This window comes from Plutella xylostella, chromosome 4 (assembly GCF_932276165.1).
Source record: "Plutella xylostella chromosome 4, ilPluXylo3.1, whole genome shotgun sequence".
NCBI classification, from domain to species: domain Eukaryota; kingdom Metazoa; phylum Arthropoda; class Insecta; order Lepidoptera; family Plutellidae; genus Plutella; species Plutella xylostella.
Genome location: NC_063984.1, coordinates 4,135,381 through 4,161,357, shown reverse-complemented (window position 1 = coordinate 4,161,357; position 25,977 = coordinate 4,135,381). Strand labels below are relative to the sequence as shown.

The window sequence follows — 25,977 nt, the reverse complement described above, 5'->3', positions numbered from 1 at the left end:
TGATCCAATCCACATCAAATCATAGTTTTTCACGCGTTTTTCATGAGTTTTTCATAGATAACCCAAGAAAATATGTCGTCTATGTTTATCTATTGCTAGAAAAGTACCGCCAAAGTACGATTTCCGTCAGTTTTCCCGCCATTTTCTCAATAAACCTAAATAATTCGAAAACTATTTTTGGATCGCAAACATTCTAGCGCTAGACAAAATTTCGCAAGGTAGTGAACTCGGGCGCGAGGGCGCACCGAGTGCGGAAATAGCAGCGCGCTGTAATTTTAGTGGAATCGGGGCAACGCGGTCGGCGACAGAAATAGAGCCGGCAGCGGCCGTCGAGTTGCTGACAATTTCGTCCGCATAGGGCTTCGGATTCGCAGCCCGCTCCACGGCTCCAGGAGCCCGCGCCCGCCCAAACACGAGTGATCCGCACCGAGCGTTGCATAACACAACGTGAACAACTAACCCCACTGTGAATACTATGTGAGTTAATGTGAGTGCATCAATCTGGATTATCTCGTGTTTTTCAACAATTGGAACTCCTTTTGGATTTACCCGGGACTATGATATAAGAGGTGAGTGAATAACAATAAGTAAGTACCTAATGGATATGTATTTCAAATAATAGCTGTGACGCACAGAGTTTACAAGCACATCTACTTCGATATTTTGGGATATGTGCCGGATTAAATCGGGTCAGCCGTAGGCAGAGGCAACGCCCGCAGACCGTACGATAGATCTTAGGTACAGCTGATTCTTAACATAAAAGATCTTCAGAAACACATTATTTATTACATACATAAGTGGTTACATTAACTTTTAATTAATTAATAGTATTTTTCTTATTTACTCTATCAGTCATACATTACTTTGTTTAGATAGATAATATTATTATACGTTCGTAGATGGGTTGGTATTCGGGAGCACATGTCAAGTCTTATAGATAGGTACCATGATGTGCATTTTATTAGAAGTCCATATTTCCCAGGGAGGATTGCCCACAATTCCATGAATTCGAGTTTAATAATAGTTATAAACGGAAAACAAATGCATCAATAATGATTATTATCCCAATAATATGACCAAACTTGAAGACCAAAGGGTGGCCAAAGTTTCTCCGGTGTTTAAAACAGGCAATAAGTACCTGGAGACTATCGTCAAGTTTCAGTTCTACCGGTGCCTTCATAAATACAAATAAACTTTTCTGAAACCGTAGACCCAGAACCTAGTGAACTGATATTAGGATAACGATAACAACGATAAGAAAAACATAATTTTAGGAATATTCATTGATTTATAGAAAGCTTTTGACATAGTCAGTCAAAAGCTTTTACTAAATTAACTTAAACAAATAAGAATAATTGGTCATGCATATAATAAAATCTGAGAATACCTGACAAATAATAACATAACCATTAAAATCAACGACACTCAAAGCAGCTCACACATAATAACATGAGGCGTCCCACAAGGATCAATAAAAGGACCAATACTTGTTCTCATTTAGTTATGTCAACAATATGTGACATAGTGACCTACGATTACGGCTATTACGAAGCAAAATTATTTCAAATGCAGGCAAGGCCACACATGTTTATGTTATATTGGTAGTAAAAAAAATATATTATACTTTTTTATCAATGCAGAAGCTCAAGAAGATCTTGATAAACGATAAATTTGGTTCAAATAAATAATTAACGAGTTATCAATAACGCACATTAATGTGATTTTCTCGGCCAAAAATAAAGTGAACACTTATCGAACGATCGATGCCGAAAATCAACACCAGAAAAATGCCTTGGTTACAGAAACCCTCGTTATTTTATTACTGGAACATATCTAACATGCTGTTTCCACTAAATTCTTCGTAAATGTTGCAGATGTTTCCCGGTAGAGGTCGCGCGGCGCGGCCGGGCCCGGTGAGCGCGGCGCCCCTCCCGCCCCACCTCATGCGCGCCCTGCCCCCGCACCGCTCCGCGCAGCCCCCGCGCACGCCCGTCGCGCCCCGCGCTCCGCTCGCCCGCCCCGAGCCTGACTATGAGGTTGTCGAGTTCCCGTCGGACCAGTATGTCAATGCCAAGCTGCAGCCGCCGCCGCCGCCTCCACGACCTGCTGCTGGTAAGGAACTTGTTGAACTGTGTTTGTTACTGACCAATGATATGAGTAGCAGGTGACTCATGCAACTCATGCAGACGTTAGGGATCCAAAACAGAAACTAATTTATCAATGGAAGAGACTTCTGCTAAATACCTACTGACTAGATATTATGTGGAAATATGTAGCTTCCTGGTTTCGACCAGTATTTCCGTACATTCCATACATTTGAAAGTCTGGCCATCTTCCAGACCTGTCATCTAGTAAGTACTTTATTACACCTGCGACGCTTTGTACAAAGGTCAGAAAACTATTGCTGTTACGAGATAACGTATCCACATTCAGTCCTACTGCCCTACTTTGTGAGGCTGAGGCGAATAGGTCATATTTGTCGGAGACACATTTCTCCAGAAGAACCTCTGGACAACCCAAAGGCAGGATTGATACCTTGAACTCAATCTTCCAAGGATAGACTCTCGGTCAGTTGAAAAGGTGGCTGCATCAACTGATCTCGGCTGGGACGATATGTATGATGTAAGCCGCGCAGGATCAGGAGCAGTGGAAATTTCTTCTTCGAGCCCTATGTCCTTGAGGAGGGATAATAGGACTCCATCATTCCTTTGGTTTAATCCCAGATTAAAACCCTCTTGTATTTTCTTATAAAAAGTTCCATCTACCCCCACAGCAAGCGACGCCTCCTGCGGGCTTTGCGGCGGGCTGGAGGCGCGCGTGCGCTGCGCGGAGTGCGGGGGCCGCGCGCTGTGCGCCTCGTGCGACGAGATGTACCACCGCCACCCCAAGCGACGGCACCACGCGAGACAGGTATGTAGATGCATTCAGAATGATAGGAACAGGGGACAGACTCAGCATCTGCTGCGTACTTCATACTTAATCTACCTTTAGCACCGTCATCATTATCAGCCCGAAACGTATTTTTCTTCCGGCAACTAGACGGTATCTCTTTAAAGTCGTCGGTCCAGTGGGCCGGACAGCAGCCCACGCAGACTAAAAAAGAATCAGTAAAAGAACACCTACCTACCCACTTTGATTCTCATCTACAATAAGAATTCTGCATCAATGAGTAATAAGAGTACCCTAATGGAAGATACAGTTTTAAAAGTAATACGCTTTTTAATACTTCTGTTGTTTAAATTTGATGACTTGTACTTAGTAGTAGTATAACGCTTGAGCAGTCGTTACCGCGCTTAAATGATGTCTATCGCACTTGGCACACTCCCAGTGGTTCTAATTAATATTCATAACAACTGCGTTTCTAGCTTCTAGATGTAGGTGAATTAGTCATAGAATACCATGCAGGAGATGGGTGTAGATGCTAAGATTAAATTAAAACAGCTGCTCAACATCACAACATTGTTTAGCTAAGATTAGTTACTTTGGTCTACGATACGATCATAGAATAATAATACATTCTCAAATGGAAGTCGCAAACAGGACAAAGTATACCTATCATGTCGAGGGGTGGGAAACTCACTACCTATCCTGCTGGGCTAGTAGCACGGGGGGCATTTAAGATGTGACATAAGTTTTGCATCGCGCTCACTCACATCGCGCAGCCTCAAAAGCGAGCGTGACGGAGAACCTTTGTCACGTCATAAATGCGCCCCGTACTAGCCCTTCTGAATTGCCTAAATTTATGTCTACCATGGGCTACATGAGAATGACAGTAAATGTAGGTGCCTATATATGCATTTAATATGTAATTGAAGGATTCTTATGTATAACTTTTCAGGCCCTATCCCAAAATCAGTCGTCAGTCCGCGATGTTCGACCGCCCTTGCCGCCAAAGGCCACACCGCCCGTGCCCCCGCCGCGAAGAAATAAGGTAGATAAGACATTTAATGATACCTAGGCTACAGAAGACATGTAGTTACTTGCAAAGGTGTCATGCTACGCCCAGAAAATCCTAGTTTTCTCATAAATTATAGACATGCCTTTTAAAATTTTCAGTTAAGCGGCGACAGATCGAGTGCGAGCCCGCGGCCGCCGGGTGTGGACCAGCGGCGAGCCACGCTCAGCTCCATACAACTGTCTACCCCGCCGCACACTCCGATACAAACCCACGGCTCAATGCCTCGCAGTCCTCAGCTGACTATACACAACCAGAGGCCCCAACAAACCGCCCACCTCGGCAGTATGCCATACTTGCCGACCACGCAAATGCAACACAATATGCAACTGGCGTCGATGCCCATGCACGCGCCGCAGCCCACCGTGGGACACCCCTCGTGGAACCGGGGAAGGTCGTCGGTGCCGTCTCCTAATTTACCTCCGAATCCGGTAAGTTGCACAGTATGATGCTATTTTATGTGTTGCTTAACAAATATTTATTTTCGAAGTTAAACACAGGCTATTATAGAATCAACCTAACAATGTACCTGCCTACAATCTATGGGTGTTTTTTAATTATCTGTCCGCACACGCTACATATCTCTCCTATCCATCACAATAGTTGTACAATACCTACATATTTGCAATATCCAGCAGCAAGGCTGGAGCCCGGAGCCGTGGGAGGGCAACCCCTCTATGCAGCAGCCCGCAGGCTGGGCGCGGCCGCTGCGGCGCGGCGCGTCTGTCCTGGACGTGGGCGGCGGCTGCGCGGGCTGCGCGCACTGCGGGGGCTGGCGCTACGGCAGCTGCGCCAGCCTCGACCACGGCGCGCCGCAGTGGGCCGCCTGGCCGCAGTGCTGCCCGCCGCCGCATGCGCACGGGTTTGCGCATGCGCCGTACACCCCGCAGCCTTATAGGAGAGGTACGTTGTGTATTTTTTAAAGATTTTATTAATAAATACCTACAGTAATTAAACGTACCTACTGTGGAGCGTTTAGTGTGCGTGTGAGATAGGGAACTATGTCAAGACTTTTTGTCACACAAATGCTAGGCAGCCAGCAGGCCTAGCACGGGCTGCAAGACCCCCACCACAAGACGTAACAAAAGAGAGTGCATCTTGCGCCCCACGGTGGGTACGGAGACTAAATTTGAAATTAAATAGATTGCTTCCAACACTACCTATCTAAATTTTTCCACAATCTCCCAGGAGAAAGTCGCGCGATGTCGCGCGCGGCGTCCCGAGCTGCTTCGCCAGCCATGAGCGTGCGGTCCCGAGCGTCGCGCCGCTCCAAGTACCGTACACCCTCGCCCTCCATCCCCTCCAGCGACGCAGACTCCGAGAGCGAGGGCGAGGAGGAAGAGAGACAGGAGAAACAAGAGAGAAGGGAGAAACAAGAGAGGCGGGAGAAACAGGAGAGACGGGAGAAACAAGAGAGACGAGAGAAACAAGAGAGACAGGAGAAAGAAGTGATACGGCCTGAGTCGCGAATGAAAAACGGTACGTTTTGTTGGATTTTTTATTTATTTTATGTGTCCTCGTGTCTTTCACGCCTCTTCATGTCATATTATTATTATTTCCATTATAAAACTATGGATCCCATTGTCATATATGATGGATCCCCTTGAATGTGCGGGAACGCTGCGTAGACATAATATACTACGTTTAGAACGCAGGTGGAAATGTTTAATAGCGTAATAAACTATGGTAGGTAATACCATCGGTGCGAGGTCGCTATTTTGTCTAATGATTCCTCTATCAATCGTTCATAAATAATGCAACAAGCGTCTTTTCCTTTCATGATACCAATATGTACTTACCTACTCCAATGATTACGCAAGTAATATATATGTCAATGACCTACTCTTTTTAATTTTCCAGACGTTGCCGAACCACCACCACCAGCACCAGCCGAAGAAGACTCCCTCGGGCCACCACCCCCGCCCCCAGACAGCGAGTGGGTCTGCGAGCACTGCACGTTCGTGAACGAGCCTGGAGTCCGCGTGTGCGCCGTGTGTTGCCGCACGCCCACCGCGCCGCCGCGCCCCGTGGACCACGTGGCCAAGCCCGTGGACCACGTGGCCGAGGCGGTCGCTAGAGTGACGGTCACGGAGAAGGAACTGCCGGCGGTGAAGAGAGAGGTCGTTAAGCATAGTGAGTATGTGTTTTGTTGTTGGTATTGGTAATTTAGTGCGCGACTGTTTTGAGAGGTGAAAGATGGCGGCGGAGACGAGCTAATCAAGATGTTGGTGGGTAGAGTAGATGGTGTAGGTAGCAATGAAAGAATGTGTTTTCATGGTTCATTACATTCGCCTCTACTTAGTCCCTAAGCTTGTCCGTGTCCCTGTCTGTACCCATCAAAACCGTCGAGCATGATCTTGCCGCATATTTGTTCGTGAACGAGGCAGGAGTCCGCGTGTGCGCCGTGTGTTGCCGCACGCCCACCGCGCCGCCGCGCCCCGTGGACCACGTGGCCGAAGCGGTGGACCACGTGGCCGAGGCCGTGGACCACGTGGCCGAGGCGGTGGCCAGAGTCACGGTCACGGAGAAGGAACTGCCGGCGGTGAAGAGAGAGGTGGTTAAGCAGAATGAGTATGGGTTTTGTTGTTGGTATTGGTAATTTAGTGCGCCACTGTTTTGAGGGGTGAAAGATGGTGGCGGAAACGAGCTAATCATGATGTTGGTAAGTAGAGTAGATGATGTAATTAGGATGGAAAGAGCCTGTAGGTAAAAGGTATCAATCCAACTTATACATTCGGCACTCCTCGCCACCATTTGCACCCAACAAGATGTTAGAGCGCTTGCCGGATATTAGTATCTACATTTGCTAAAGTAAAATACATAAAGTAAATAGGTGCAATATACTTCTACCGTTTGCATTTCCAGATGGTAACAGGCCAACATCACGAAACGAAAAAGAAAAAGCATCAACGGGATGCGGTCCGTCGCCACCGCGAGAGGTTCAGGCACGAAACAAAACACCAGCGCCAGAAGAAAACAAAAGAAACACGACGAACCAACGCGTCCGCCGCGACATGTCCGTCGGACCGTCGCCCCCGCGGACCAAGCAGAGCACCGGCTGTGGACCCTCCCCGCCGCGAGACCAGCCAATCAGAGCTTCGCCTTTTAGAGAAATACAACCACGGACTCCAGTGCAAAAGCACAGCATATCAGTGGGCCCCTCCCCTCCCCGCGACACTGACCGCAATGGAGCCGCCTCGTCAGTACGCTCCTCTCCTACAGACTCTGTGGGAAATTTTCCAAAAAAGTCCATTGGAACGTCTCCCCCTCGCGACGGGCCAATGGACAGTCGCGCTTCTTCTTCCGTTAAAAGGAATACTGCCACGTCGCCGCCGCCGCAGAGCATTTCTACTCAGGTACGTTTCTACAATACCTAGCCATATCAAATTACTTAATGACATGTCTATCCCATTTACATAGCCTTTTTTCCGGTATAACTACTGAAAAACTCAGTGAGCAGACTGTTAGCGGCGATATACTGAGATATTCAGCGCGCGTAACGCTGCAAATTGCGCACTAAACTAGCAGACTGTCGATGGTGTGGTGCCATTTCAAATACCTATATCATAGAATTACAAGTACAGTAGTACTATAGTGCATGCGGAACTAGTTGGCCGCGCCTTAGGTATGTGAGCGGTGGGACGGGGAGGCGGGGGCGCTTGTTGTCAATGTCAGTTACTATATACTAACTCCAAGCGCCCCCGCCTCGCCGTCCCACCGCTCACATACCTAAGGCGCGACCAGCTAGTTCCGTGTAAACTATAGTAAGGTGAAGTGCGGTAATTGCAACTATCCGGTAATTGCAACTAAACTTCAATAACTCCCTCTAGAGTTACTTCATTGTAAAACGACAGACTAAAATCAATTTTACATCATAAAAGTTCTACCCAAAAATGTGGATGGCGCTGATAGCTCAAGAATTGTGGGAGTTATAAAGCTTTTTGTCATCGGCCATTTTGAGTCTGCTGGAGTCGGATGGACATGGTGTGCATTTTTATTTTATAAAATAGTTTTAAGTGGTTCCTCGCAAGGTTTTTCCAAAAAAAAGTAAAAACTAATAACGGTAAGTCATTTTGTATGTATTTGTTTTATTCTAACACGATTGTTTTCCGAGTTTTCTGTGTAGTTACATTTACCAGACAAAAAATGCAAAGTCTGGTAAATGCAACTATTTTGCAGTTTTTAGGGTGGTTACAATTAGCTGCCAATTTTTGTATGAAATTGGAAAAAGCCAGTGATGGGGCAGTGAACATGAATATATCGATACAATCACTAATAATATAACACACAAATAAGAATAAAAGGCTGAATACCAAATTTTAAACATATCTGTTAAGCATACATTTTTTTTAGAAAACCTGCAAAATTCCACCCGGCATCCTGCCTGCGGTAAATTCCGAAAACTTTCCAAAAAAATTGTAAAAAGGCTGTTTGATTAAACATAAGTAAAATATTTAATGTTGATTAATAAAAATATACCTATTAATTTTTATCCCCGAGTTTTATTCTGCTACCATGGTCTTCTTGGCTTGTCGATGGCAGACACTACATGACTGTCGATAAAATTACGATAAAGTTCCCATCACTATTTTTGAGAAATTAGTTGCAATTACCAGATCCACGGCTAAACAGTAGTTTCATGCGAAATTGGTCGTAGTTACAAGGAGATAAGTGTCACAATCCTATGAATATTCTCTTAGTCTTTGTGTTTCAAATACACAATATACACCACACATAGAAAAATATGGAGATAAAACGATTAGTTGCAATTACCCGCCAGGAGGGGTAATTGCAACTATTTCTGCCTTTGCCGGAACTTTTGGCAATTGCTCTTTATTCTTCAGAGTTTTTCTTTGTCATGATAGTAGAATAAAATCTACATAAAATTTTGACTTTGGCATGATTTTACAGTAATACTATTTCCTTATATATAAAGAATTATCATATGATGAAGTTACGACTTCAATATTTTTAGTTGCAATTACCGCACTTCACCTTACTCGTTATTCTATGCCTATATGGACCCATCAGCTAATAGCAGTAAAAATCCTAATCTTCATTTACCCATATCATTCGCAGACATACGAGGTGCCAGCCGCCTACTCGCGTTCCCCGTCAGTGGCGCGCTCGCGGCGGCGGCTGCGCGACGACGCACGGAGGGAGCGCTCGCACAGCCGGCACTCGCTCTCCAGTGATACGAGGGTAGGTGGAGTGTTCACTTGTTTTATAGATCATACCCCTAGAGCTTTTACACCAACTCATACCCCTAGAGGTGACTCGAAGCTTTAGATCCACACCGGACATGACACCGGATTACCAAAACAATAATAACTACTTATATGTATACTATTCGAAGAAAATATTCGTTATATTTCTGGTAAATGTTAACCGACTACCGGCCTACCCACTCGACTGTAGAGAAAGCGGCATCAGCAGTTTTAGCCGTGTGTCAATACTCCACTGTATCTATTTAAACACCTTAGCCCCACTTGCGCAGACCTGGGTTAGCGAATTAACTCGGAGATATTTGACATAAGAAGGGTTAGATTATTAATTTGTCTTGCATCGCTGAAATATGAGCGCTAACCTTGGGATAAACTCTTAAATATTTAACCCCCCAATATTGGAGGGTTAAGACGCTAACCCGGCTTACGTCAAAAGAAAAGGTTTTTATCAATATTCTTGTATTCGTTGGAAATGTTTGATTATGATGATTAACTCATCATTCTTATATTTTTCCCCTATCTAGCAAAGTAGCAAATGGTCCCACTTGTGAAATTAAGAGCACGATGGTGTGGTTACATACATATATGCTCACGACTATGACTGTAATGTAGTTACTCAGAGGTGACTCACCCACTTTTCGCTGTACATTTTTTTACTCACGTGATAAGTCGCGAGCCGTATCGCCGCTTTTGAAAGAGTACGAGAGAAAATGCACTTTAGGGTACACATTTAGATCACGATGTTTTTTTCACCGTAAGAGCTATGGTATACATTTTTGAAGATATTGTGTAGAGTAGGTAGAAAATAATACTCAGAGTGGACAGAATAATAATAATTTATTTACAGAAAATAAGCCTACTTATACGCGCGGTGCTAACTTAAATACTCGTGGCGTTGGGAATGCACGGGGACTCGTTCCTTTTCTGCGCTGTCGGAGGCTCTCCTCTCCGAGCTGTCCCGGTGACGGTGGTGGTCGCTGCTGCTGCTTGCTTGAGCTTGCTGAACAGTTATTTTCAGAAACAGGGCTATCTTTGCTGTTATCTAAAGCACAACTTGCAACCGCGATGTGTTCAATAAAATCAATACTTGCTGTTGTTATTGGTTGAGTATTGCTTGCTGGTACGGTTAGATTGAAGAGAGCTGCTTATGATAAGGTTCTTGAACGTTTTGTGGTAAGTAGAATGTGTGGTAGTAAGTTGCCACACATTGTACTTAAATTCCAAAGAACTCATTGGTATGTCTGCGCTAGGATCCAAACACGCGCATCTTTTGTGTGAGAAGCGAGCGCTTACCCGACTGAGCTACCGCCGTTTCTTTTAATTTTTTTATAATTTTCGTAATGTATATCTACAAGGAAATCACAAATATGACACTTTGTAAACAAATTACTGACAGATTGCGAAAATGGAAATAGAGAGGGATAGTTTTATCCAAAGACGTGAGGTGAAAACGAGATAAAAGACAATGTTTTTTTACAGCAATAGAAACTTGGTCCCTTTCAGCCTGGAACGGGACATAGATTCACAGAGTGCAAAAAGAAACGTCAGGTTAGCTAACTCAGGGTTATTTTCCATTAGCGCAATCAAAAGTCCGGGTTAAAATTTTACAAAGTTAACCCTGAGTTAGTTACCTCTGAGTTTATATTTTTAACCCTGTGATCCACGCAAGTGGGCCTTAGAATAATGGACAACATTTCAAAAAACTAAAGCTGCTATAAATCGAAAACCATTTCGAGATTTAGCTCTAAAGGCCACAAAAAAAATTATTTTGTATTTTTTGGATGTATCATTTTCGAGAAATTCATAAAATAGTAAAAAAGTGCTGATGACGTCATGCATCAGGTGCGATGCATTTTGATAATCAAAGCCTATATATTTAAAAACAAAGTAACTGTCACTTTCATTTTTGATTGACGTTGACGTTTTATCGTGACGTTGTTGTTTATTTGGGCCATTTTCATAAATTCTGTTCTGACACTTTCTGACTATTTTTTTTTAATTTATCATATAAAATGGTTAGTACGTATTAAAAGATGACCTCTTTATAATATGTCCTATCCTAGAGCATGCCTACACAGCTGGAAAAATGCTTCTGCTTATTTGTTTACATGATAAGTAGGTACTTGGATCAGAAATATCAATGTCATTTGAAAATGACCCATTTGTTGGTTGGCATGTAAACAAAGTTTAAATGTCACTTGTCAGTGTCATTTATGTTTTTTTTCGAGACTAAGGCAAAAGACAAAAAAAAATTGAGCCTAATATGTGATGTCACTTCCGGATTTAAAATAATTAACTTTAAATTTAAAAATAACATGCAAAAATTAATGTATATGCAAAATAAAAAATACGGGTCCTCTAATTTATAAATAAACTTTCCGAATAGCTAATAAAAATATAGGGTAAAGAAAATGAAATGTTGTCCATTTAAATTAGTAAGTACACTTGTCCAAAATTAATAATGCACATGCAGATCTTCACACCCGAATCATTAAATCGTAAGAGCCTTAAAAAAACACTTGCATTTTGCACCTTGTTCGAAAGAAATAGGAGTCAATATCATGTGTCACATAATCGAAAACAACCGATCTGTCAAAGATTTCTATGCGCATTATCAATTTTGGAGCACTGTACAATATTATGAAATTAAATTGGAAGAGATAGATAGATTTTGTGTCTATTAAATTACTGATGTACCTAAATATCGTATACCTATTATCTTATATAACCCCTTCAGGAGAGCGACCGTAGCGTGGCGACGCCGGGCGGGCGCTGGGAGTGGCGCGAGGAGCCGGCACGCTCGCGGCGTGGGAGCCCCCGGCGCGGCAGCTCCCGGCATGGGACACCCCCGCGAGGCAGCTCCCGGCATGGGACACCCCCACGCGGCAGCTCCCGGCATGGGAGCCCCCCGCAGTGGGGCGGCGAGCGGCTTACGCGCCGCGCCTCGCATCTTGACCTGAGGCGGAAGCAGCCGCGCCGCCCGTACTACCGCTCTGAGGTATGTTGTTGTGTACATGGTACAGCACTTTCTGATACAAACCACCTGTCGGTCATGCCAGAGATAAATATAAGTTATGTAGGCTAGTTCAGCGGACTGATAGCGGTATTAGCTAAACCTGTGTAGCCTCTGTTCTGTTTGTCAGAACTTGTTTTACCGGTTCTTCGGCAGATATGACAGATCAAGTGGGGTATCCACGTGTAAATGAATAGAATTTTAAAAATATATTGCGCTATGTTCCAATTTTGTAGCCACTGTGCTGTATGTACCTACAGTTCTTATTTCCCCCCTCAGGCGGCGTCCCCCGAGCCCCTCTCCTCCAGCCGCGCCATATCCCTGGAAGCGCTGGCCTGCAGCAGCTCGCGGCGCGACGCGGAGCGCGGGCTGGAGCTGGCCAGGCTCATGGCCGAGGCCGAGCGCGCCGGGTTCAGCGCTAGCGAGGTATGTGTGGCAAATGCAGCGTGGGACGCCCTCCTGCCCGCTGGACTGACGACCTTAGGCGGGTGGCGGGTAGTGGTTGGATGAGGAAGGCCGAGGACCGAGTGTTGTGGCGCTCCTTGGAAGAGGCCTATGTCTAGCAGTGGATGATTATTGGCTGATATGATGAGGTATGTGTACCATCCCCCAGGAGGCATACCTCATACCTCGAGCCATATCCCTGGAAGCGCTGGCCTGCAGCAGCTCGCGGCGCGACGCGGAGCGCGGGCTGGAGCTGGCCAGACTCATGGCCGAGGCCGAGCGCGCCGGGTTCATATATTATTTTGAGCCACTGTCCTCCAGACTTTCACTATACCTTTTTTCACGAGGAAAGACATCTGACAGGACCCTTATTACATTTGAATAAGGGTAGTTATTGTTTGTATCAGATGTCTTTCCCCGTGAAACAAGGTTTAGGCCACATACATTTATATTATTTTGAGCCACTGTCCTCCAGTCGAGTGATATCGAGAAGCACTCGCATCCAGCGCTTCCTGCCTTCGACATTTCCAGGTTCAAACCGCTTTCGGATAAAATTTTATTCCAATTACGTCGAAACAATCATTTTTTAAGAATGCCCAAGGCGCGTTGTCACAACTTCATTATGAGAGCTTGGTCAAGTTGACATGTATCTATCCTCTATCAAGGTAGCTTGTAAGTGATCGCTCTTAGCGATAAGGCCGCCTATTATACTTTGTATCAAACTGTCGTGTATAAAACAGTTACATTCCACACTATCCCCCCCAGGTATCAGCAGCGCTAGCCCAAAGCCCGGGGGCTCCGCTAGCCTGGCTGCGCACACGCTGGCCCAGCCTCGTGGCGGGGGTGCGCGCGGCGGCGGCGCGGCTGGCGGGCGCGGCGGTGTCGCCGGCCGAGGCGCGCGCCGCCCTCGCCCGGAGCAGGGGCGCCATGTGGCCCGCCGTCACCGACTGCGTCGACCGGCTGAGGAAGCAGGTGATGGTTGCTGAGATTTTGCTGCTTTGGTTTAGTTAGTTTGAGTTTAACCGAGCTTTTGGAAAAGACAGGCCTGTTGCTGACACTAGAGCTACGCTGGGTGAGCATAAAACAAGTTCGATTTGAGAGAGCCAAGTAACTTGAATCACTTCAAAAATACATAATTTCTGAACCTTTAATAAACTTTTATTCAAAACAATGTGACTGATTCCAGGTAGACGTGGTAAGCGGCTCGGAAGGGCGGCAGGTGGGGCGCGTGTGGGGCTCCCCCGCCGGCGCCGACGACGACGCCGCCCCCCCTCGCGGTAACGCCCCGTCTAAATAATTACCTCCTCCCCTCCCCCGATCATCCATCACAGCTTCATAAACTTCACCTTTACATTTCAGCGGAAGATAGTTCAGATGAGTTTGACGGACCGCGAAAGTTTGAAGACGATTGGATATTCATGCCGCTTGAGAGCCCGACGTACCCCGACATGGTCGATCGGACCCCAGAGTCCTCCGTCAAATCGGAAACTAATATCGAAGACATTGCTTATAAGTTAAAGATGCTACTAAACCAAGCAGGCATTCCAGATATAGACGAAAATCTTTTGTTGAGAGGATTAACGAGCAAAGAGAACAGGAGACAGGCCGATGCAAGGCGCCCAGTCGCCAAAAATATAAGTGTTGAGGATAATCCACATTCAATCTTAGACTTGGGACAATCTGAAAATGATTTTATAGATGCTTACAACGCTCTAACTAGATTAAGCCCGCTGCCTTTAGCTTCCAATACCAAGGCGCCCGAAAAGAAACAAAATGTAATTAGTCAAATAGATAATGTGGATAACCAGACAAGAAATGTGACTATTGATAAAGTTAAAAGCAAAGACTCAAATAACACGCCAAAGACTGATTTAGTTTCAAGTGAAGCTCATAATACTACTACTTCTAAACATAAACGCCAAGAAGTTAAAAAGAGTGTTCAAAAATCATCTTCCAAACCAACAAATAATAAAACGATATCACAAGCAAAAAACATTCCGTTAAGTTTAAAAAACGCAACTAATGTAATGGTTGAACCTAAGCCTACAAGGAGTACTGATGAAGTCGAAGAAAAATCTAATAATCTCAGCGATATTGTAGATAACACCCAAAAACTTATTCAACAAATGAAAGATGAAATAAACTCTGATATAAACTCTACTGAAGATAGAAATACTTCTGAAAGTAGATCTGACGAGAGCAGTAACGAGGAATTTTCGGAGCATGAGTCTTCTTACACTGATACAGAGCGGAGTGAAGAAGTCACATCTGACGAACAACACAGTTCATCTGTAGAAGAAGAGGATGAGGAAGAGGATGAAGAAGTCGTAGAAGAATCGAATGTAGTAAAAACACAAGTAAACAGAACCAGTTCAGAAGAAAATGATCAGTTTGAGGAGGCGCTGGATCACATAGAAGAACAGATGGAAGACTTCAAAAAATCTAATTTTGAAGTTTTAGATTCCATTGCAAGAAGTTTACAAGAAGAACAAACGATAACAGTGGAAACGAATATCCCTATTCCTACCAAGCCCCAATCAAAGAAGATACAGGACTTTAATAACAATTTTAGGGCTGTGAACTCCTTTGATGAGATATATGATGAATTAAGTATGCCTGAAAATTATCAACAATCTGAAAGTTTACAAATAAAGGTTAACGAACAACCTGATAATATTATTAGCGGCCAAATTATTTCGCACAAAACGCCTGAAAGAATAATAAGCCCACCTGTTCCCATGCAGAGAACCGAAGTTGATCAACCAGCAGTACAAGTTACAGAGCGAATTATTATTGTCACTGAGCATGACATGTCTTTACAAGTCTTTACACCCAGCCCACCGACGAGGCTTCACATTTCTCAAAACGATGCACCTGTTTTAAACGCTACGATCGACGTTATCGAAGATGATGAAACTGAGGACGCCAGTGGCACCGATAGTGATGACTCCATGTCAATTAATGAAAGTAATAACGAAATAATATCACAAATAGAAGCTGTGAACAGGATTATCAATAATTTAGAGATTGGTGAACGTAGTCAAGATCAAATAAATACCAATAGTCGGCCTACTAGTCCGGAAATCCCTGAACTGATTAGTATTGATAGTTCACAACAAGTGGAAACACCTAATGTTGAAACAGAGAACACTGTAAATAATGAAAGAGATACTCAGATGAACGAGCCAGAAGAAATTACAGATAATATTCAAAGCGATAGTAATAATAATACCAATAATGCCCACAAAATAGAAACTAATGAAGTAGTTGACCTAGCTGATTCGGCTACGCAAGATTTACCAACAGCCGAAAAAGAAAACAGTAATGTTCAAACAAATATTAACAAGACTTCGAAGGAACCAATCACAAAATCGAATGCTCAAAGCAAGTCAAGTATACCCAAACCTATAAACAAAAATACGAATAACAAAAATAAAAATGAGAAGGGAATACCTAAGGTAATCGCTTCCAAAGTGCCTGTTCGACGCAACTCTACGAAGCAGTACCCAGCGCCTGCTCCACCTAAAGCCACCTTCGGCGGTATTCAAAACGGGACCGTCAAACAATTGCAAACCAGACTGTTCAGCAAACCGAAACCTAGCGTCCCAACGAACGAGATCGAAACCACAATTCAAGTCGACGTTAAAGCGTCAACTTCAACGATGTCTAAAAAGAAGCCTGCGCCAGCGCCGCCAGTGCAAACAACTGATCCAAAACGAGATTCTCCAAGCACATCGTCTCCTAAAGACGATAAGAAGAAGAAGAAGCAATACTTCCGCGAGTCTTGCCGCACGGAGGACGAGTGGACGGACAGCGACTCGGACGGCTCGCAGGAGCGGCCGGCGGCGGTGGAGGCGGCGGAAGAAACCCCCGCGCCCGCGCCGCCGCCCCCGCCCGTCACCATGCGCCGGGTGTCCGGGGTCGTTGTGGACCTGGCTGCTATACGGCTGCCCGAAGGATCGCCTGAGGTAAGCTTGTTGTAGTTGTTCTAATTCTGTTTTTTATATTATTTATTCCCGGCTTCTGTTGGGCTTAGCTTTCGATCCATAAACTTTTGGTATATTTGATCTTTTGCCTAATAGGAACGATACTAATTTCATTATCATCATAACCAAAAAATCTGTTTACAAAACATAGAGCCTCTTCTTTCAACATCCGGCAACTACCGGCTACCTAAAGTCGCACAACCCTATCTCACTGACTACAACATTCCAGCGTCAAGCGCGCATGCTGCTGGCCTCCGGAGCCACAGAGACGTGGCAGCAAGCCCAGCTAGCGGTGGAGCTGGTGGGCCGCGGGGCCGCGCCGCCCGCCGCGCTGCTGGCTGCACTCGAGTGCGTCGACCTCGCCGCCGCCATGGCCTATCTGAACCAGGACTGCGAGCTGTGTGCGTCGAAGCTGCCTGAACATGAGGTTAGCGGGTTTGTTGCAGCTTCATATCTATTTATTTGCTAGAGAATTAACGTCTAGTCAATATAGCAGCAGCTAATCCTCATCTGAAGGGCTAGTTCGGGACGCATTTAAGACGTGAAAAAAGTTCTCCGTCGCGCTTTTTTGAGACTGCGCGATGTGACTAAGCGCTATGCAAGACTTATGTCACCCCGTGCTACTAGCCCTGAAAATCATGTATTTCACCAGGGTTCCGCTCATCTCGCATAATCTTTATTGACCAAAACTTATTTCGCATAACTCGTATGGTCTAAACTTTTTTGGCCGAACCATCACTTTGCCAAGACTTATGTGGCATAAGGCTCGTTTCGTCTAAAACTCTTTAGGCACAATCTTTAAACACCTAAGTTTCGTTTGCTCAAATTTATGTTCGTCTATACCTATGTATAATCTTGTTTCTCGTAATGTTATCTTAATAAATAATATATTAAGTACGTAGTAAATGTACAAATTGTGGTATTTTTCTCCTACATCCCGAAAATCACGATATTGTATGATAAAAAAATCGAAAGTTAACGACCAATATAATTATTACAAACCCCATGAGATCGAAACCTAAAAATAGGTGCGACGACGAGCAAAGCGAGGAGGAGCGTGTTAGGTGCACATGTTCATCAAAACCAAAGCGGAGCGAAGCGAAGCGGAGCGGAGCGTTTTCCAAACAGCGGAAACAATACAAGGCACCAGTTTGCGCTATGTAGGGAGACGCTCCGTCAAAGTTAAAGCCAAACGAATATTATTACTTTGTATAAACCTATGCCATAGCATTATTAGGCTATTCAAGATTTGGCCATACCATTATTAGGCTAAACAATGTTATGCGAAATAACTTTTTACTAAACGATATTTATGCCATACGATTTTCGGCGTAACGAGACTTTGACCAAACGTTACTATGCAATACGAGATTAGGCAAATAAATCTTATGCCAAAAAAGGTAGAACCATTTCACCAACAAAACATTTTGCGCGAAAGCGAAATAGCCGAAAAGTTTCAGAGCCAGCCAAAGAAACCTATGACTGTTTATTTTATACTAGCTGTCCCCGCGAGCTTCGCTTCGCCTTAAAAAGTTTTCCCGTGGGAATTCCGGGATAAAAAGTAGCCTATGTTCTTTCTCAGGGTCTAGACCATATGTATACCAAATTTCATTCAAATCCGTTCAGTAGTTTTGGCGTGAAAAGGTAACAGACAGACAGACAGACAGACAGACAGACACAGTTACTTTCGCATTTATAATATTAGTAAGGATGTAACTCAAAAAATCTATCTAAATTATTCCAGATGGTATCGATGCTGCGCTGCACGCACCGCTGTTGCCGCGAGTGCGCGCGTCACTACTACACCGTGCAGATCACTGAACGGAGCATCGCCGACTGCGTGTGCCCCTACTGCAAGGAACCTGAACTGGAGAACCTTCCAGAAGACGAGTGGCTCCAGTACTTCTCACACCTCGACATACAACTCAAGACTCTCGTGGACAACGACGTTCACGAGCTGTTTCAGAGGAAGCTGAGAGATCGGACGCTGGCTATGGATCCCAACTTTAGGTGGTGTGTGGAGTGCTCGTCCGGGTTCTTTGTGCACCCGAAGCATAAGAAGCTGCGCTGTCCCGAGTGTCGGTCGGTCAGCTGCGCTAAATGTCGGAAACCGGTAAGTAAACAGTAATAGAAACATAATTTGTAACATTACATTACTTTTTCAAGTACATACCTCCTCGGTTGTACATAGCGCGTACGACAAGTTATCATGCAATATGTGTCGATGTCGGTGATCATGAGACTTTTCATCGGCATGCCAGTCAATCTAGGCCTAACATCTATGATGAACTCAAGTATCCAAACAATTCCCTTTTCCAGTGGACATCAAACCACGAGGGTCTGTCATGTGAGCAGTACGCTACATGGCTAGAGGACAACGACCCCGAGCGCTCGGTGGCGGCGGTGCAGCAGCATCTGAGAGAGAACGGGCTTGACTGTCCTCGATGCCACTTCAAGTACTCACTGTCTAGGTTAGTATAGCAATTTACGTAATTTGAGCAAAGCGCACATAGATCGTCCTGGAGGTGCTGTATAGCCACCACCAATGACACCATCAGTTCACGCTATGCCGCTCAGTCGCTATTGGTCTGCATAGCGCATGAAGCGCCCGGAATGCTCTCTTTACCATTCATTCATTAATGAAACATAAGTACGCAAACGGCCGCCATTTTGGTAGAAAACAAACGCGCACTGCATTCTGTTTTGAAACCGGACCAGCCAATGGATTTTCCCGATTCTTTGAGTCAGCTGCATAAGCAGCTATACCTAACTTGTCAAACTACCTACATAACAAACCGTCAATGTTTGAATAGGGGTTGTATATAAAAAAAGTTGAATAGGCAGTTTGTGAGTTTGACAAGGTACAAAAGTTTTTGCAGCTGACTGTACATACCACCGTTTGTAACTAAAAATAAATATTTCCCCAACTTCCCAGGGGCGGCTGCATGCACTTCACGTGCACGCAATGCAAGTACGAGTTCTGCTACGGCTGCGGCAAGCCGTTCACGATGGGCGCGCGCTGCGGGCTCAGCGAGTACTGCGCGCGGCTGGGCCTCCACGCGCACCACCCCCGGAACTGCCTGTTCTACCTGCGGGACAAGGAGCCGCACGAGCTGCAGACGCTGTTGCAGGTATTGTTAAAGACACAGCACATATAAAGGTAACATAGAACAACGCGGACGCGGGACTCAATGAATGGTAACGTAAACGAACCGAACTTTTTTTTTCGAGCTCGCAAGACGTCGCGATCGCAAATAAATTGTAATCAACGTTATTAATACCTACGGCTCCTGCAGAAGTAGCATGTCACGCTATTATGCTTCGGAGCGTGATTGCGTATAGACTTCTCAACGTTGCTTTCGCCCACATCGCCTAAGGCTCAGTCTGCACTGCGATATTTCACCGCGTGGTTTCTTCCTCACAATTCTGTAACACGCGTTCTGCTACGGCTGCGGCAAGCCGTTCACGATGGGCGCGCGCTGCGGGCTCAGCGAGTAGTGCGCGCGGCTGGGCCTCCACGCGCACCACCCCCGGAACTGCCTGTTCTACCTGCGAGACAAGGAGCCGCACGAGCTGCAGACGCTGTTGCAGGTATTGTTAAGGCCATGGCACATATAAACGTAACGTACACGGATCGGCTTTTTTTTTCAAGTTTGCGAGCTCCTAGTGGACGGAAGAAAAAAAGGCGATCCGTTTAGGTTATGCTAGTGCCTTTAATACGCAGTTACCAATATTGTAATAAAAATAATTATTATACTTACTGTTCCTGCAGATGTAGCATATCGTCCCTACAGCATGTCGTTATTAACGTTCGTTTTTCTATTTCCATTGAGACTTCTCAGACGCGCAACGTGATACAAAACGTCGCTTTCGCCCACATCGTGTTACTATTTTCCGGCTCCCCTATACACGAAACTTTGTTGGTCACGTGACTTTTTACTATGAAGAATGTTTTTTTTCGCGAATTTAAACATTCTGATTTTATTCCCGGGCTTAGATATAACATGCTGAACATGTAGGTTTTGGCTTAGTATACCCTTTTTGCAACACCCTGTATACATAATATGTGTCCCTATTCCAGATGAACAACATCGAGTTCTCGACGGAGGCGGCGGAGGGCGGCGGCTCGAGGTGCCCCGTGCAGCTGCAGCGGGAGACGCCGGCCGGGCTCGTGGACACCACGTGCGGCGCCGACGTGCCGCCCAAGCACGCCGGGCTATGCAAGTACGGACTGTATATACTTGTGAATCTTATTAACAGTAGCTTTAAAGCATCCTATGAATTTTGTGGCTGTGGTCAGTTTACTCATTGGGGGCAATGAAGGTCCTTGAAAGATTAGCACTAGTCAACTTATAGATCTCTTTAGCTGTACAACTAACAAATAGACATATAGCTGTACCTGTTCATGTAAATATGTACTTCCAAATAGCGACCCATATTCCACTGCCCTGGTAGCAGGTGTAAGCTAGTAGTGGGGCGGCGGCGTGAGTGCGGGCTGTGCTTGCAGGAACCACTACCTGGAATACCTGTCGCGGCTGGTGCGGCGCATGCGCGTGGACCCGCTGCCCGTGCTGGGGGTCGATGACCTGGAGACGCTGGTCCGGCGCGCGGCGCTGCGCCCGCCGCCCCGGCCCTACGGCTCGCTCGACGGGCTGTACCGCCGCTCCCTGGCCGAGGTACCAGCTGTGTCTGTTGCAGGGCGCACTACGTGGAGTACCTGGCGGCGCGGGCGCGCGGGGTCGACCCCATCCCCATCATGGCGGTGAGCGAGCTGGTGGCCGAGCTGCGGCGCCGCGCGCTGCCGCTGCCCGAGCGCGGCCCGTGGGACACCGACCCAATCTACGCGGGCATGTGCGCCGAGGTACACGATGACCCAGCAGTGGTGTCATGCGGTCAGGCTGTGGCCGTTATTTATACATGTATTGCATGATTAAATATGCATAGTGCATTCCCCATTATAGCCACATTAATTAGCAGTGTCTTCTCTGGTCGGTTGCGACCTCTATTCTAGTATAAGTAGGACCAACGGAAAAGAGATGACTCAGGCGGTTAATCTGAACATCAACGACGATAGGTGGAAGCAGATCCAAGGAAAGAGCTTTGCCCAGCAGTAGGACACAATAGTAAAAAATAAAATTGAAACGTTTTTCTCCTATGCGTGGTAGCTAATCTATCCACTATGGTTTCATAAAATAATTACAATAAATAGTTGAACCTAATCGTATAACCTACAATGTACGTAAAAATGATCTATCACCTACATTGGTATTTTTATATGTACTCTAATCCCTATAAGTACCTCAATTAATATCAAACATGTATCCATTACAGATTGTCAGAGAGAAAATACCTTTGGACTGAAGTCATCTTCATGTATCAAGAAGAATCACGGATCCCGTTTGAAAATCGTCTCATCTTTACCTCTTCCGAGAAGAATATTTTGTACATTATTTATTACTTTGTTAGTAAAATAAGAGTAAATATCACTTCATATAGATGTAAGAAATACGCGCATTGATTAACATAAAAAGCTTAGTTTTAATATTCCAGTGTTTTATTGATCTCTTCTATAAAATTCATCTTCATCTACTCATCCTTCTTAAGTCCATAACTTAAAGAAACGTAAAATAAACAAATTGGATCTAACATTACCTTTCACTTCAAACACGAAAACACGTCGCTGTGTGAACAATGTTTAGGAAATGTATAAGTACTGTAGTTGATCAGTACAGTGCTACCTGCGAGCGAAATGTTCGTTCATATGCCTCTCGTTCCGCTGTATATTATGTCGGTTGGAGTGTATGCGGGACTCCAGCGAGGCGGGCAGGATGTCGGGGCGGGGGGCGCGGGGGCCGCGGGGGGTGTCGTCTGCGGATATCACCGCTCTCTGTCTGGCCACTCGGGCCTCTCGCTCGCGCTCGTGCTCCGACCCCGCGGCGGCCATGGCTGCGAGCCGCGCCGCTCGCTCTGCCGAGCTCAGCCGACCGCGCTTGGACCTGTCATTGCTGCGATCACGCTTCTCTGCGCGGCTGTCTCTTTCATCTCGTTTGTCAACTCGGCTATCTCTATCGTCCCGCTTGCCTACTCGACTATCCCTTTCGTCCCGCTTGTCAACTCGGCTATATCTCTCATCCCGCTTGTCAACTCGGCTATTTCTCTCATCCCGCTTGTCTATTCGACTATTTCTATCATCACGCTTTTCAACTTGTCTATCCCTTTCATCTCTTTTGTCATTTCGGATATACTTTTCATCCCGCTTGTCAACTTGTCTGTATCTTTCATCCCGCTTGTCATCGCGGCTGTCTCTTTCATCGTGCCTGTTATCTCTGTCTCTAAATGAGTTTCTGTTAGGTCGCTCGCGCTCCTGGCGGGAGTTTTCTCGCTCAGGGCGACTGTCGCGGTCGCGCCGCTCCTCCTGTCTCTCTCTGGAGCTGTCTTCATACTTTGTTTGACCATTCGATCGCCTTTCAGATGGACTTATTGTACGCCTCCTTTTTTTTTCATTATCGCTAGAATCATCTGAACTATACCTTTTTCGATTACCACTCTTTGATTCAGTCTTTGAGTTATCTTTTTTGATAGATGATTTTTTCGGTTTGCGGTCAGGAGAATCATCATCTGAAGCAGTTTCATTATCTTTGTCTGATTTTTTTGATTTCTTCTTGTTCTTCTTCTTTTTGGAATCTTTTTTCTTTTTCTTCTTTTTGGGTTTATCTTCACTAGATGATGACTCAGAGGACGAGTCTGCCAATAAAGCAGCTAAATCAACACCCTTTTTAGCATTTAGTGCATTTAATTTTTCTGCAAGTTTATCATCAAGATCATTTTTCTTCCCCTTTTTAGCTTTTTTTTCTTTCCTTTGATCCTGTAACACATAAAGTAAAATTACATTATTATAAAGTACACAAACAAAAATATCAAGCATATATTTTAAGCTACAACATAGAGTCAAATATGTAACACACAAATCTTGGACACGTGGATGTAGAGCTTATAGAAAAACCGAAATTTTGAGTTCCATTTTTAATTCTTTCTTTAGCTATCTTTACCTGTTCCTTCCTTAGCAACTCCGCTAGCCGTTGCCTCTGTACAGGATTATTGAGCAGGGCGGCGCGGGCGGCGCGCTCCCGCTCCTTCACCAGCAGCAGCGGATCTTCCCGCATCTTCCTGGCCAGGTCCACCTGCGAGTCCCCGCCCGCCGCCAGCATGCTCGACCCCACCACGCGCCGAGACACCGCCGGGATCGCGTCCACAGGCTCCTCGGGACGGTCATACTTGGAATCGATAGTTTTGCCCAACAAGTACTCTTCCTGCTGCACCTTTTTGTCGGGTTTCTGGAATGGATTTAAAGTTGTTTATTTAATAAGTACTTTTATAGTACACGCTCAAGGTAAAGCTGGTAGTTATACATATACATAGATAGTGGTGTGCTTGCCATCTGTGCTGGCAACAATAAAGTGTTAAAATGATTGTACCATCAAATAGGAACAAAAAATTATGTAATTGTGTCTCTGAAACCAAGTTTTTGTTACACTCAGTTTTATGATAACTTGAAATCATAATCAGTTTTGTGATATATGAAAGCCAAAAATGACATAATAATATAGGCAAAATTTGTGTTCTACTATCACATAATGAAGGTCAGCTAGTATGTTGGATATGGCATGGTGTGGCAGTCAGCAAAACTCTAATGCTCTTATCAACAAACAACAAAGGTAACAAAGCCTACTAAGTAAGCTAGTTTTTGTGTTCATCATCAACACAATAAGAATAACATGATGGATATGCTCTAATATTGTATGGGAATGGACTATCTCTAAAAATATTGTTTGATGAAGCTGAACAATATTGTTTTGAAATAAATAGTAAAGGTAAGTGTTATTTAGTTAGTGAATGGGCCTATGGTGACAATTTCCACTAGGTCAGCCCTAGTTCTGTCTTCTCCATCTGCCACAGTATTGACTGCATGTGAACCAAGTCATATCCTAGCTCACTCTTTAAATCAAATATTAGGTTTCTACAGTTTACGGCAATAAATATATATATTTGTATTTTTTCGTGCAGTTAATCTCATAGTAGGATATAACTTACATTGTACATCCAACTGAGGCGGTTATCGGAGGTGGAGCCTGCGGTCTGCTTGGCTAGATCATTGAGCTCAGCGCGGTCCCTCTCGAGCGCGCGCTCGTGTTGCAACTCTGCAATACGCTTCTTCTCTTCGGCGGCGGCTTGCTCGGCCTTCCATACACGTTCTTGATTTTTCAAATTGTTCGGATGCCATGATTTTTTCGAATTCTGGGGAATTAAACGATAAAATGTTAAATTCTTTCTATTTCTAGGTATAAAAATAATCAGTATACATATGATCGTGTGCAGTATATGCAATAATTAATCTTATGAATGCTACTATGAGAATAATAATTTAAACGAGAAACAACTTACCAAATCACCACCGCCCATTTTGTATGAGTTTATGATAAGTTTAAATTTATAATAAATTTCATGTAATGTAATCAGTCGCCACCTTAAGTCCCAGCCATAAAAACCATGGCTAATCTAATAATAATAGTTTGAATTCACTTTTAATAAACAAAACGGGCACGCACACGGCCATTCAAATTTTCTTTTAGCAAAGTAATAGCTACGGGCAAAATGTTTTTTCAGAAAAGTATCGATGTTTACCGATTACGGTATAATGTTTTTGTAATACACACACACACACTCACTCCTTGTACTAATGTACTCCCTTGCGGGGTAGGCAGAGGTGCATTGCTGCACCCACTTTTCACCAGAGTGGTATGTTAGTCCCAATGTAATAGGGGGCGGGACTATTGCCATTTTACGGGCACATCCAAGACCCGTGAACAAATACCCAAGCTAGGCAGAACCTGTGTTATGGGTTTCGGACAGCTGATATATCTACACAAATACATAGATAGATAGATACATACTAAATATAAATATCAACACCATACAAATACCATACAAATATCTGTGTTTAAACAAATATCTGCCCCAGCCGGGAATCGAACCGAAGGTCCCGACCTTCGGCTCAGTAGTCAGGGTCACTAACCACTACGCCACTTTTTCGTCATAATGTTTTGTAATATCTATAAAATACATTTTTAAAAACCGATCACATATTTTTTTGAGCATTAGGAACTAGAGGAAGGATGTATATCCAGTAAGTGCTTGAAGGGGTCTTGACTGGCATCCGCGATTGCTCTGAGAGCCTTGGTATACCTCTCCATCCTCAGCACCTCATGCCATGTTGCCCCCTTGTTGCTACGTCACTGATTTGTGCTAGCGATTGTTTTGGGGGCCCATTTAATGTGTGTGCGAGTCACCCCCTGC

General features: G+C 44.8%; 2 protein-coding genes across 3 annotated transcripts; one reads left to right on the top strand and one right to left on the bottom strand.

Moving 5' to 3' along the window:
• The first annotated feature begins 74 nt into the window (after positions 1-74).
• On the top strand, positions 75-22,167 carry LOC105392223 (E3 ubiquitin-protein ligase lubel). Of its 2 annotated transcripts, none has more exons than XM_048629432.1 (22): positions 75-569; positions 1,875-2,112; positions 2,774-2,910; positions 3,839-3,931; positions 4,057-4,386; positions 4,591-4,858; positions 5,144-5,434; positions 5,816-6,088; positions 6,821-7,311; positions 9,035-9,157; positions 11,918-12,178; positions 12,473-12,619; positions 13,403-13,609; positions 13,824-13,914; positions 13,997-16,605; positions 16,853-17,050; positions 18,368-18,736; positions 18,943-19,094; positions 19,559-19,754; positions 20,705-20,847; positions 21,131-21,299; positions 21,955-22,167. In XM_048629432.1, exons 2-22 carry the CDS (start codon positions 1,875-1,877, stop codon positions 21,982-21,984), a joined length of 6,816 nt encoding a protein of 2,271 aa, XP_048485389.1. In that variant the 5' UTR covers positions 75-569; the 3' UTR covers positions 21,985-22,167. The 2 variants fall into 2 exon arrangements, with proteins under 2 accessions (XP_048485389.1, XP_048485394.1); XM_048629437.1 differs by lacking the exon at positions 21,131-21,299 and adding an exon at positions 21,322-21,484 and having other exon boundaries at positions 76-569.
• LOC105392225 (pre-mRNA-splicing factor cwc25) lies at positions 22,160-25,240 on the bottom strand. Its single transcript, XM_038120772.2, has 4 exons — positions 25,066-25,240; positions 24,715-24,918; positions 23,673-23,957; positions 22,160-23,488 (listed from the first exon to the last, which is right to left on the bottom strand). The coding sequence occupies exons 1-4, from the start codon at positions 25,081-25,083 to the stop codon at positions 22,358-22,360; spliced, it is 1,638 nt and encodes a 545-aa protein (XP_037976700.2). The 5' UTR covers positions 25,084-25,240; the 3' UTR covers positions 22,160-22,357.
• Between the last annotated feature and the right edge of the window lie 737 nt (positions 25,241-25,977).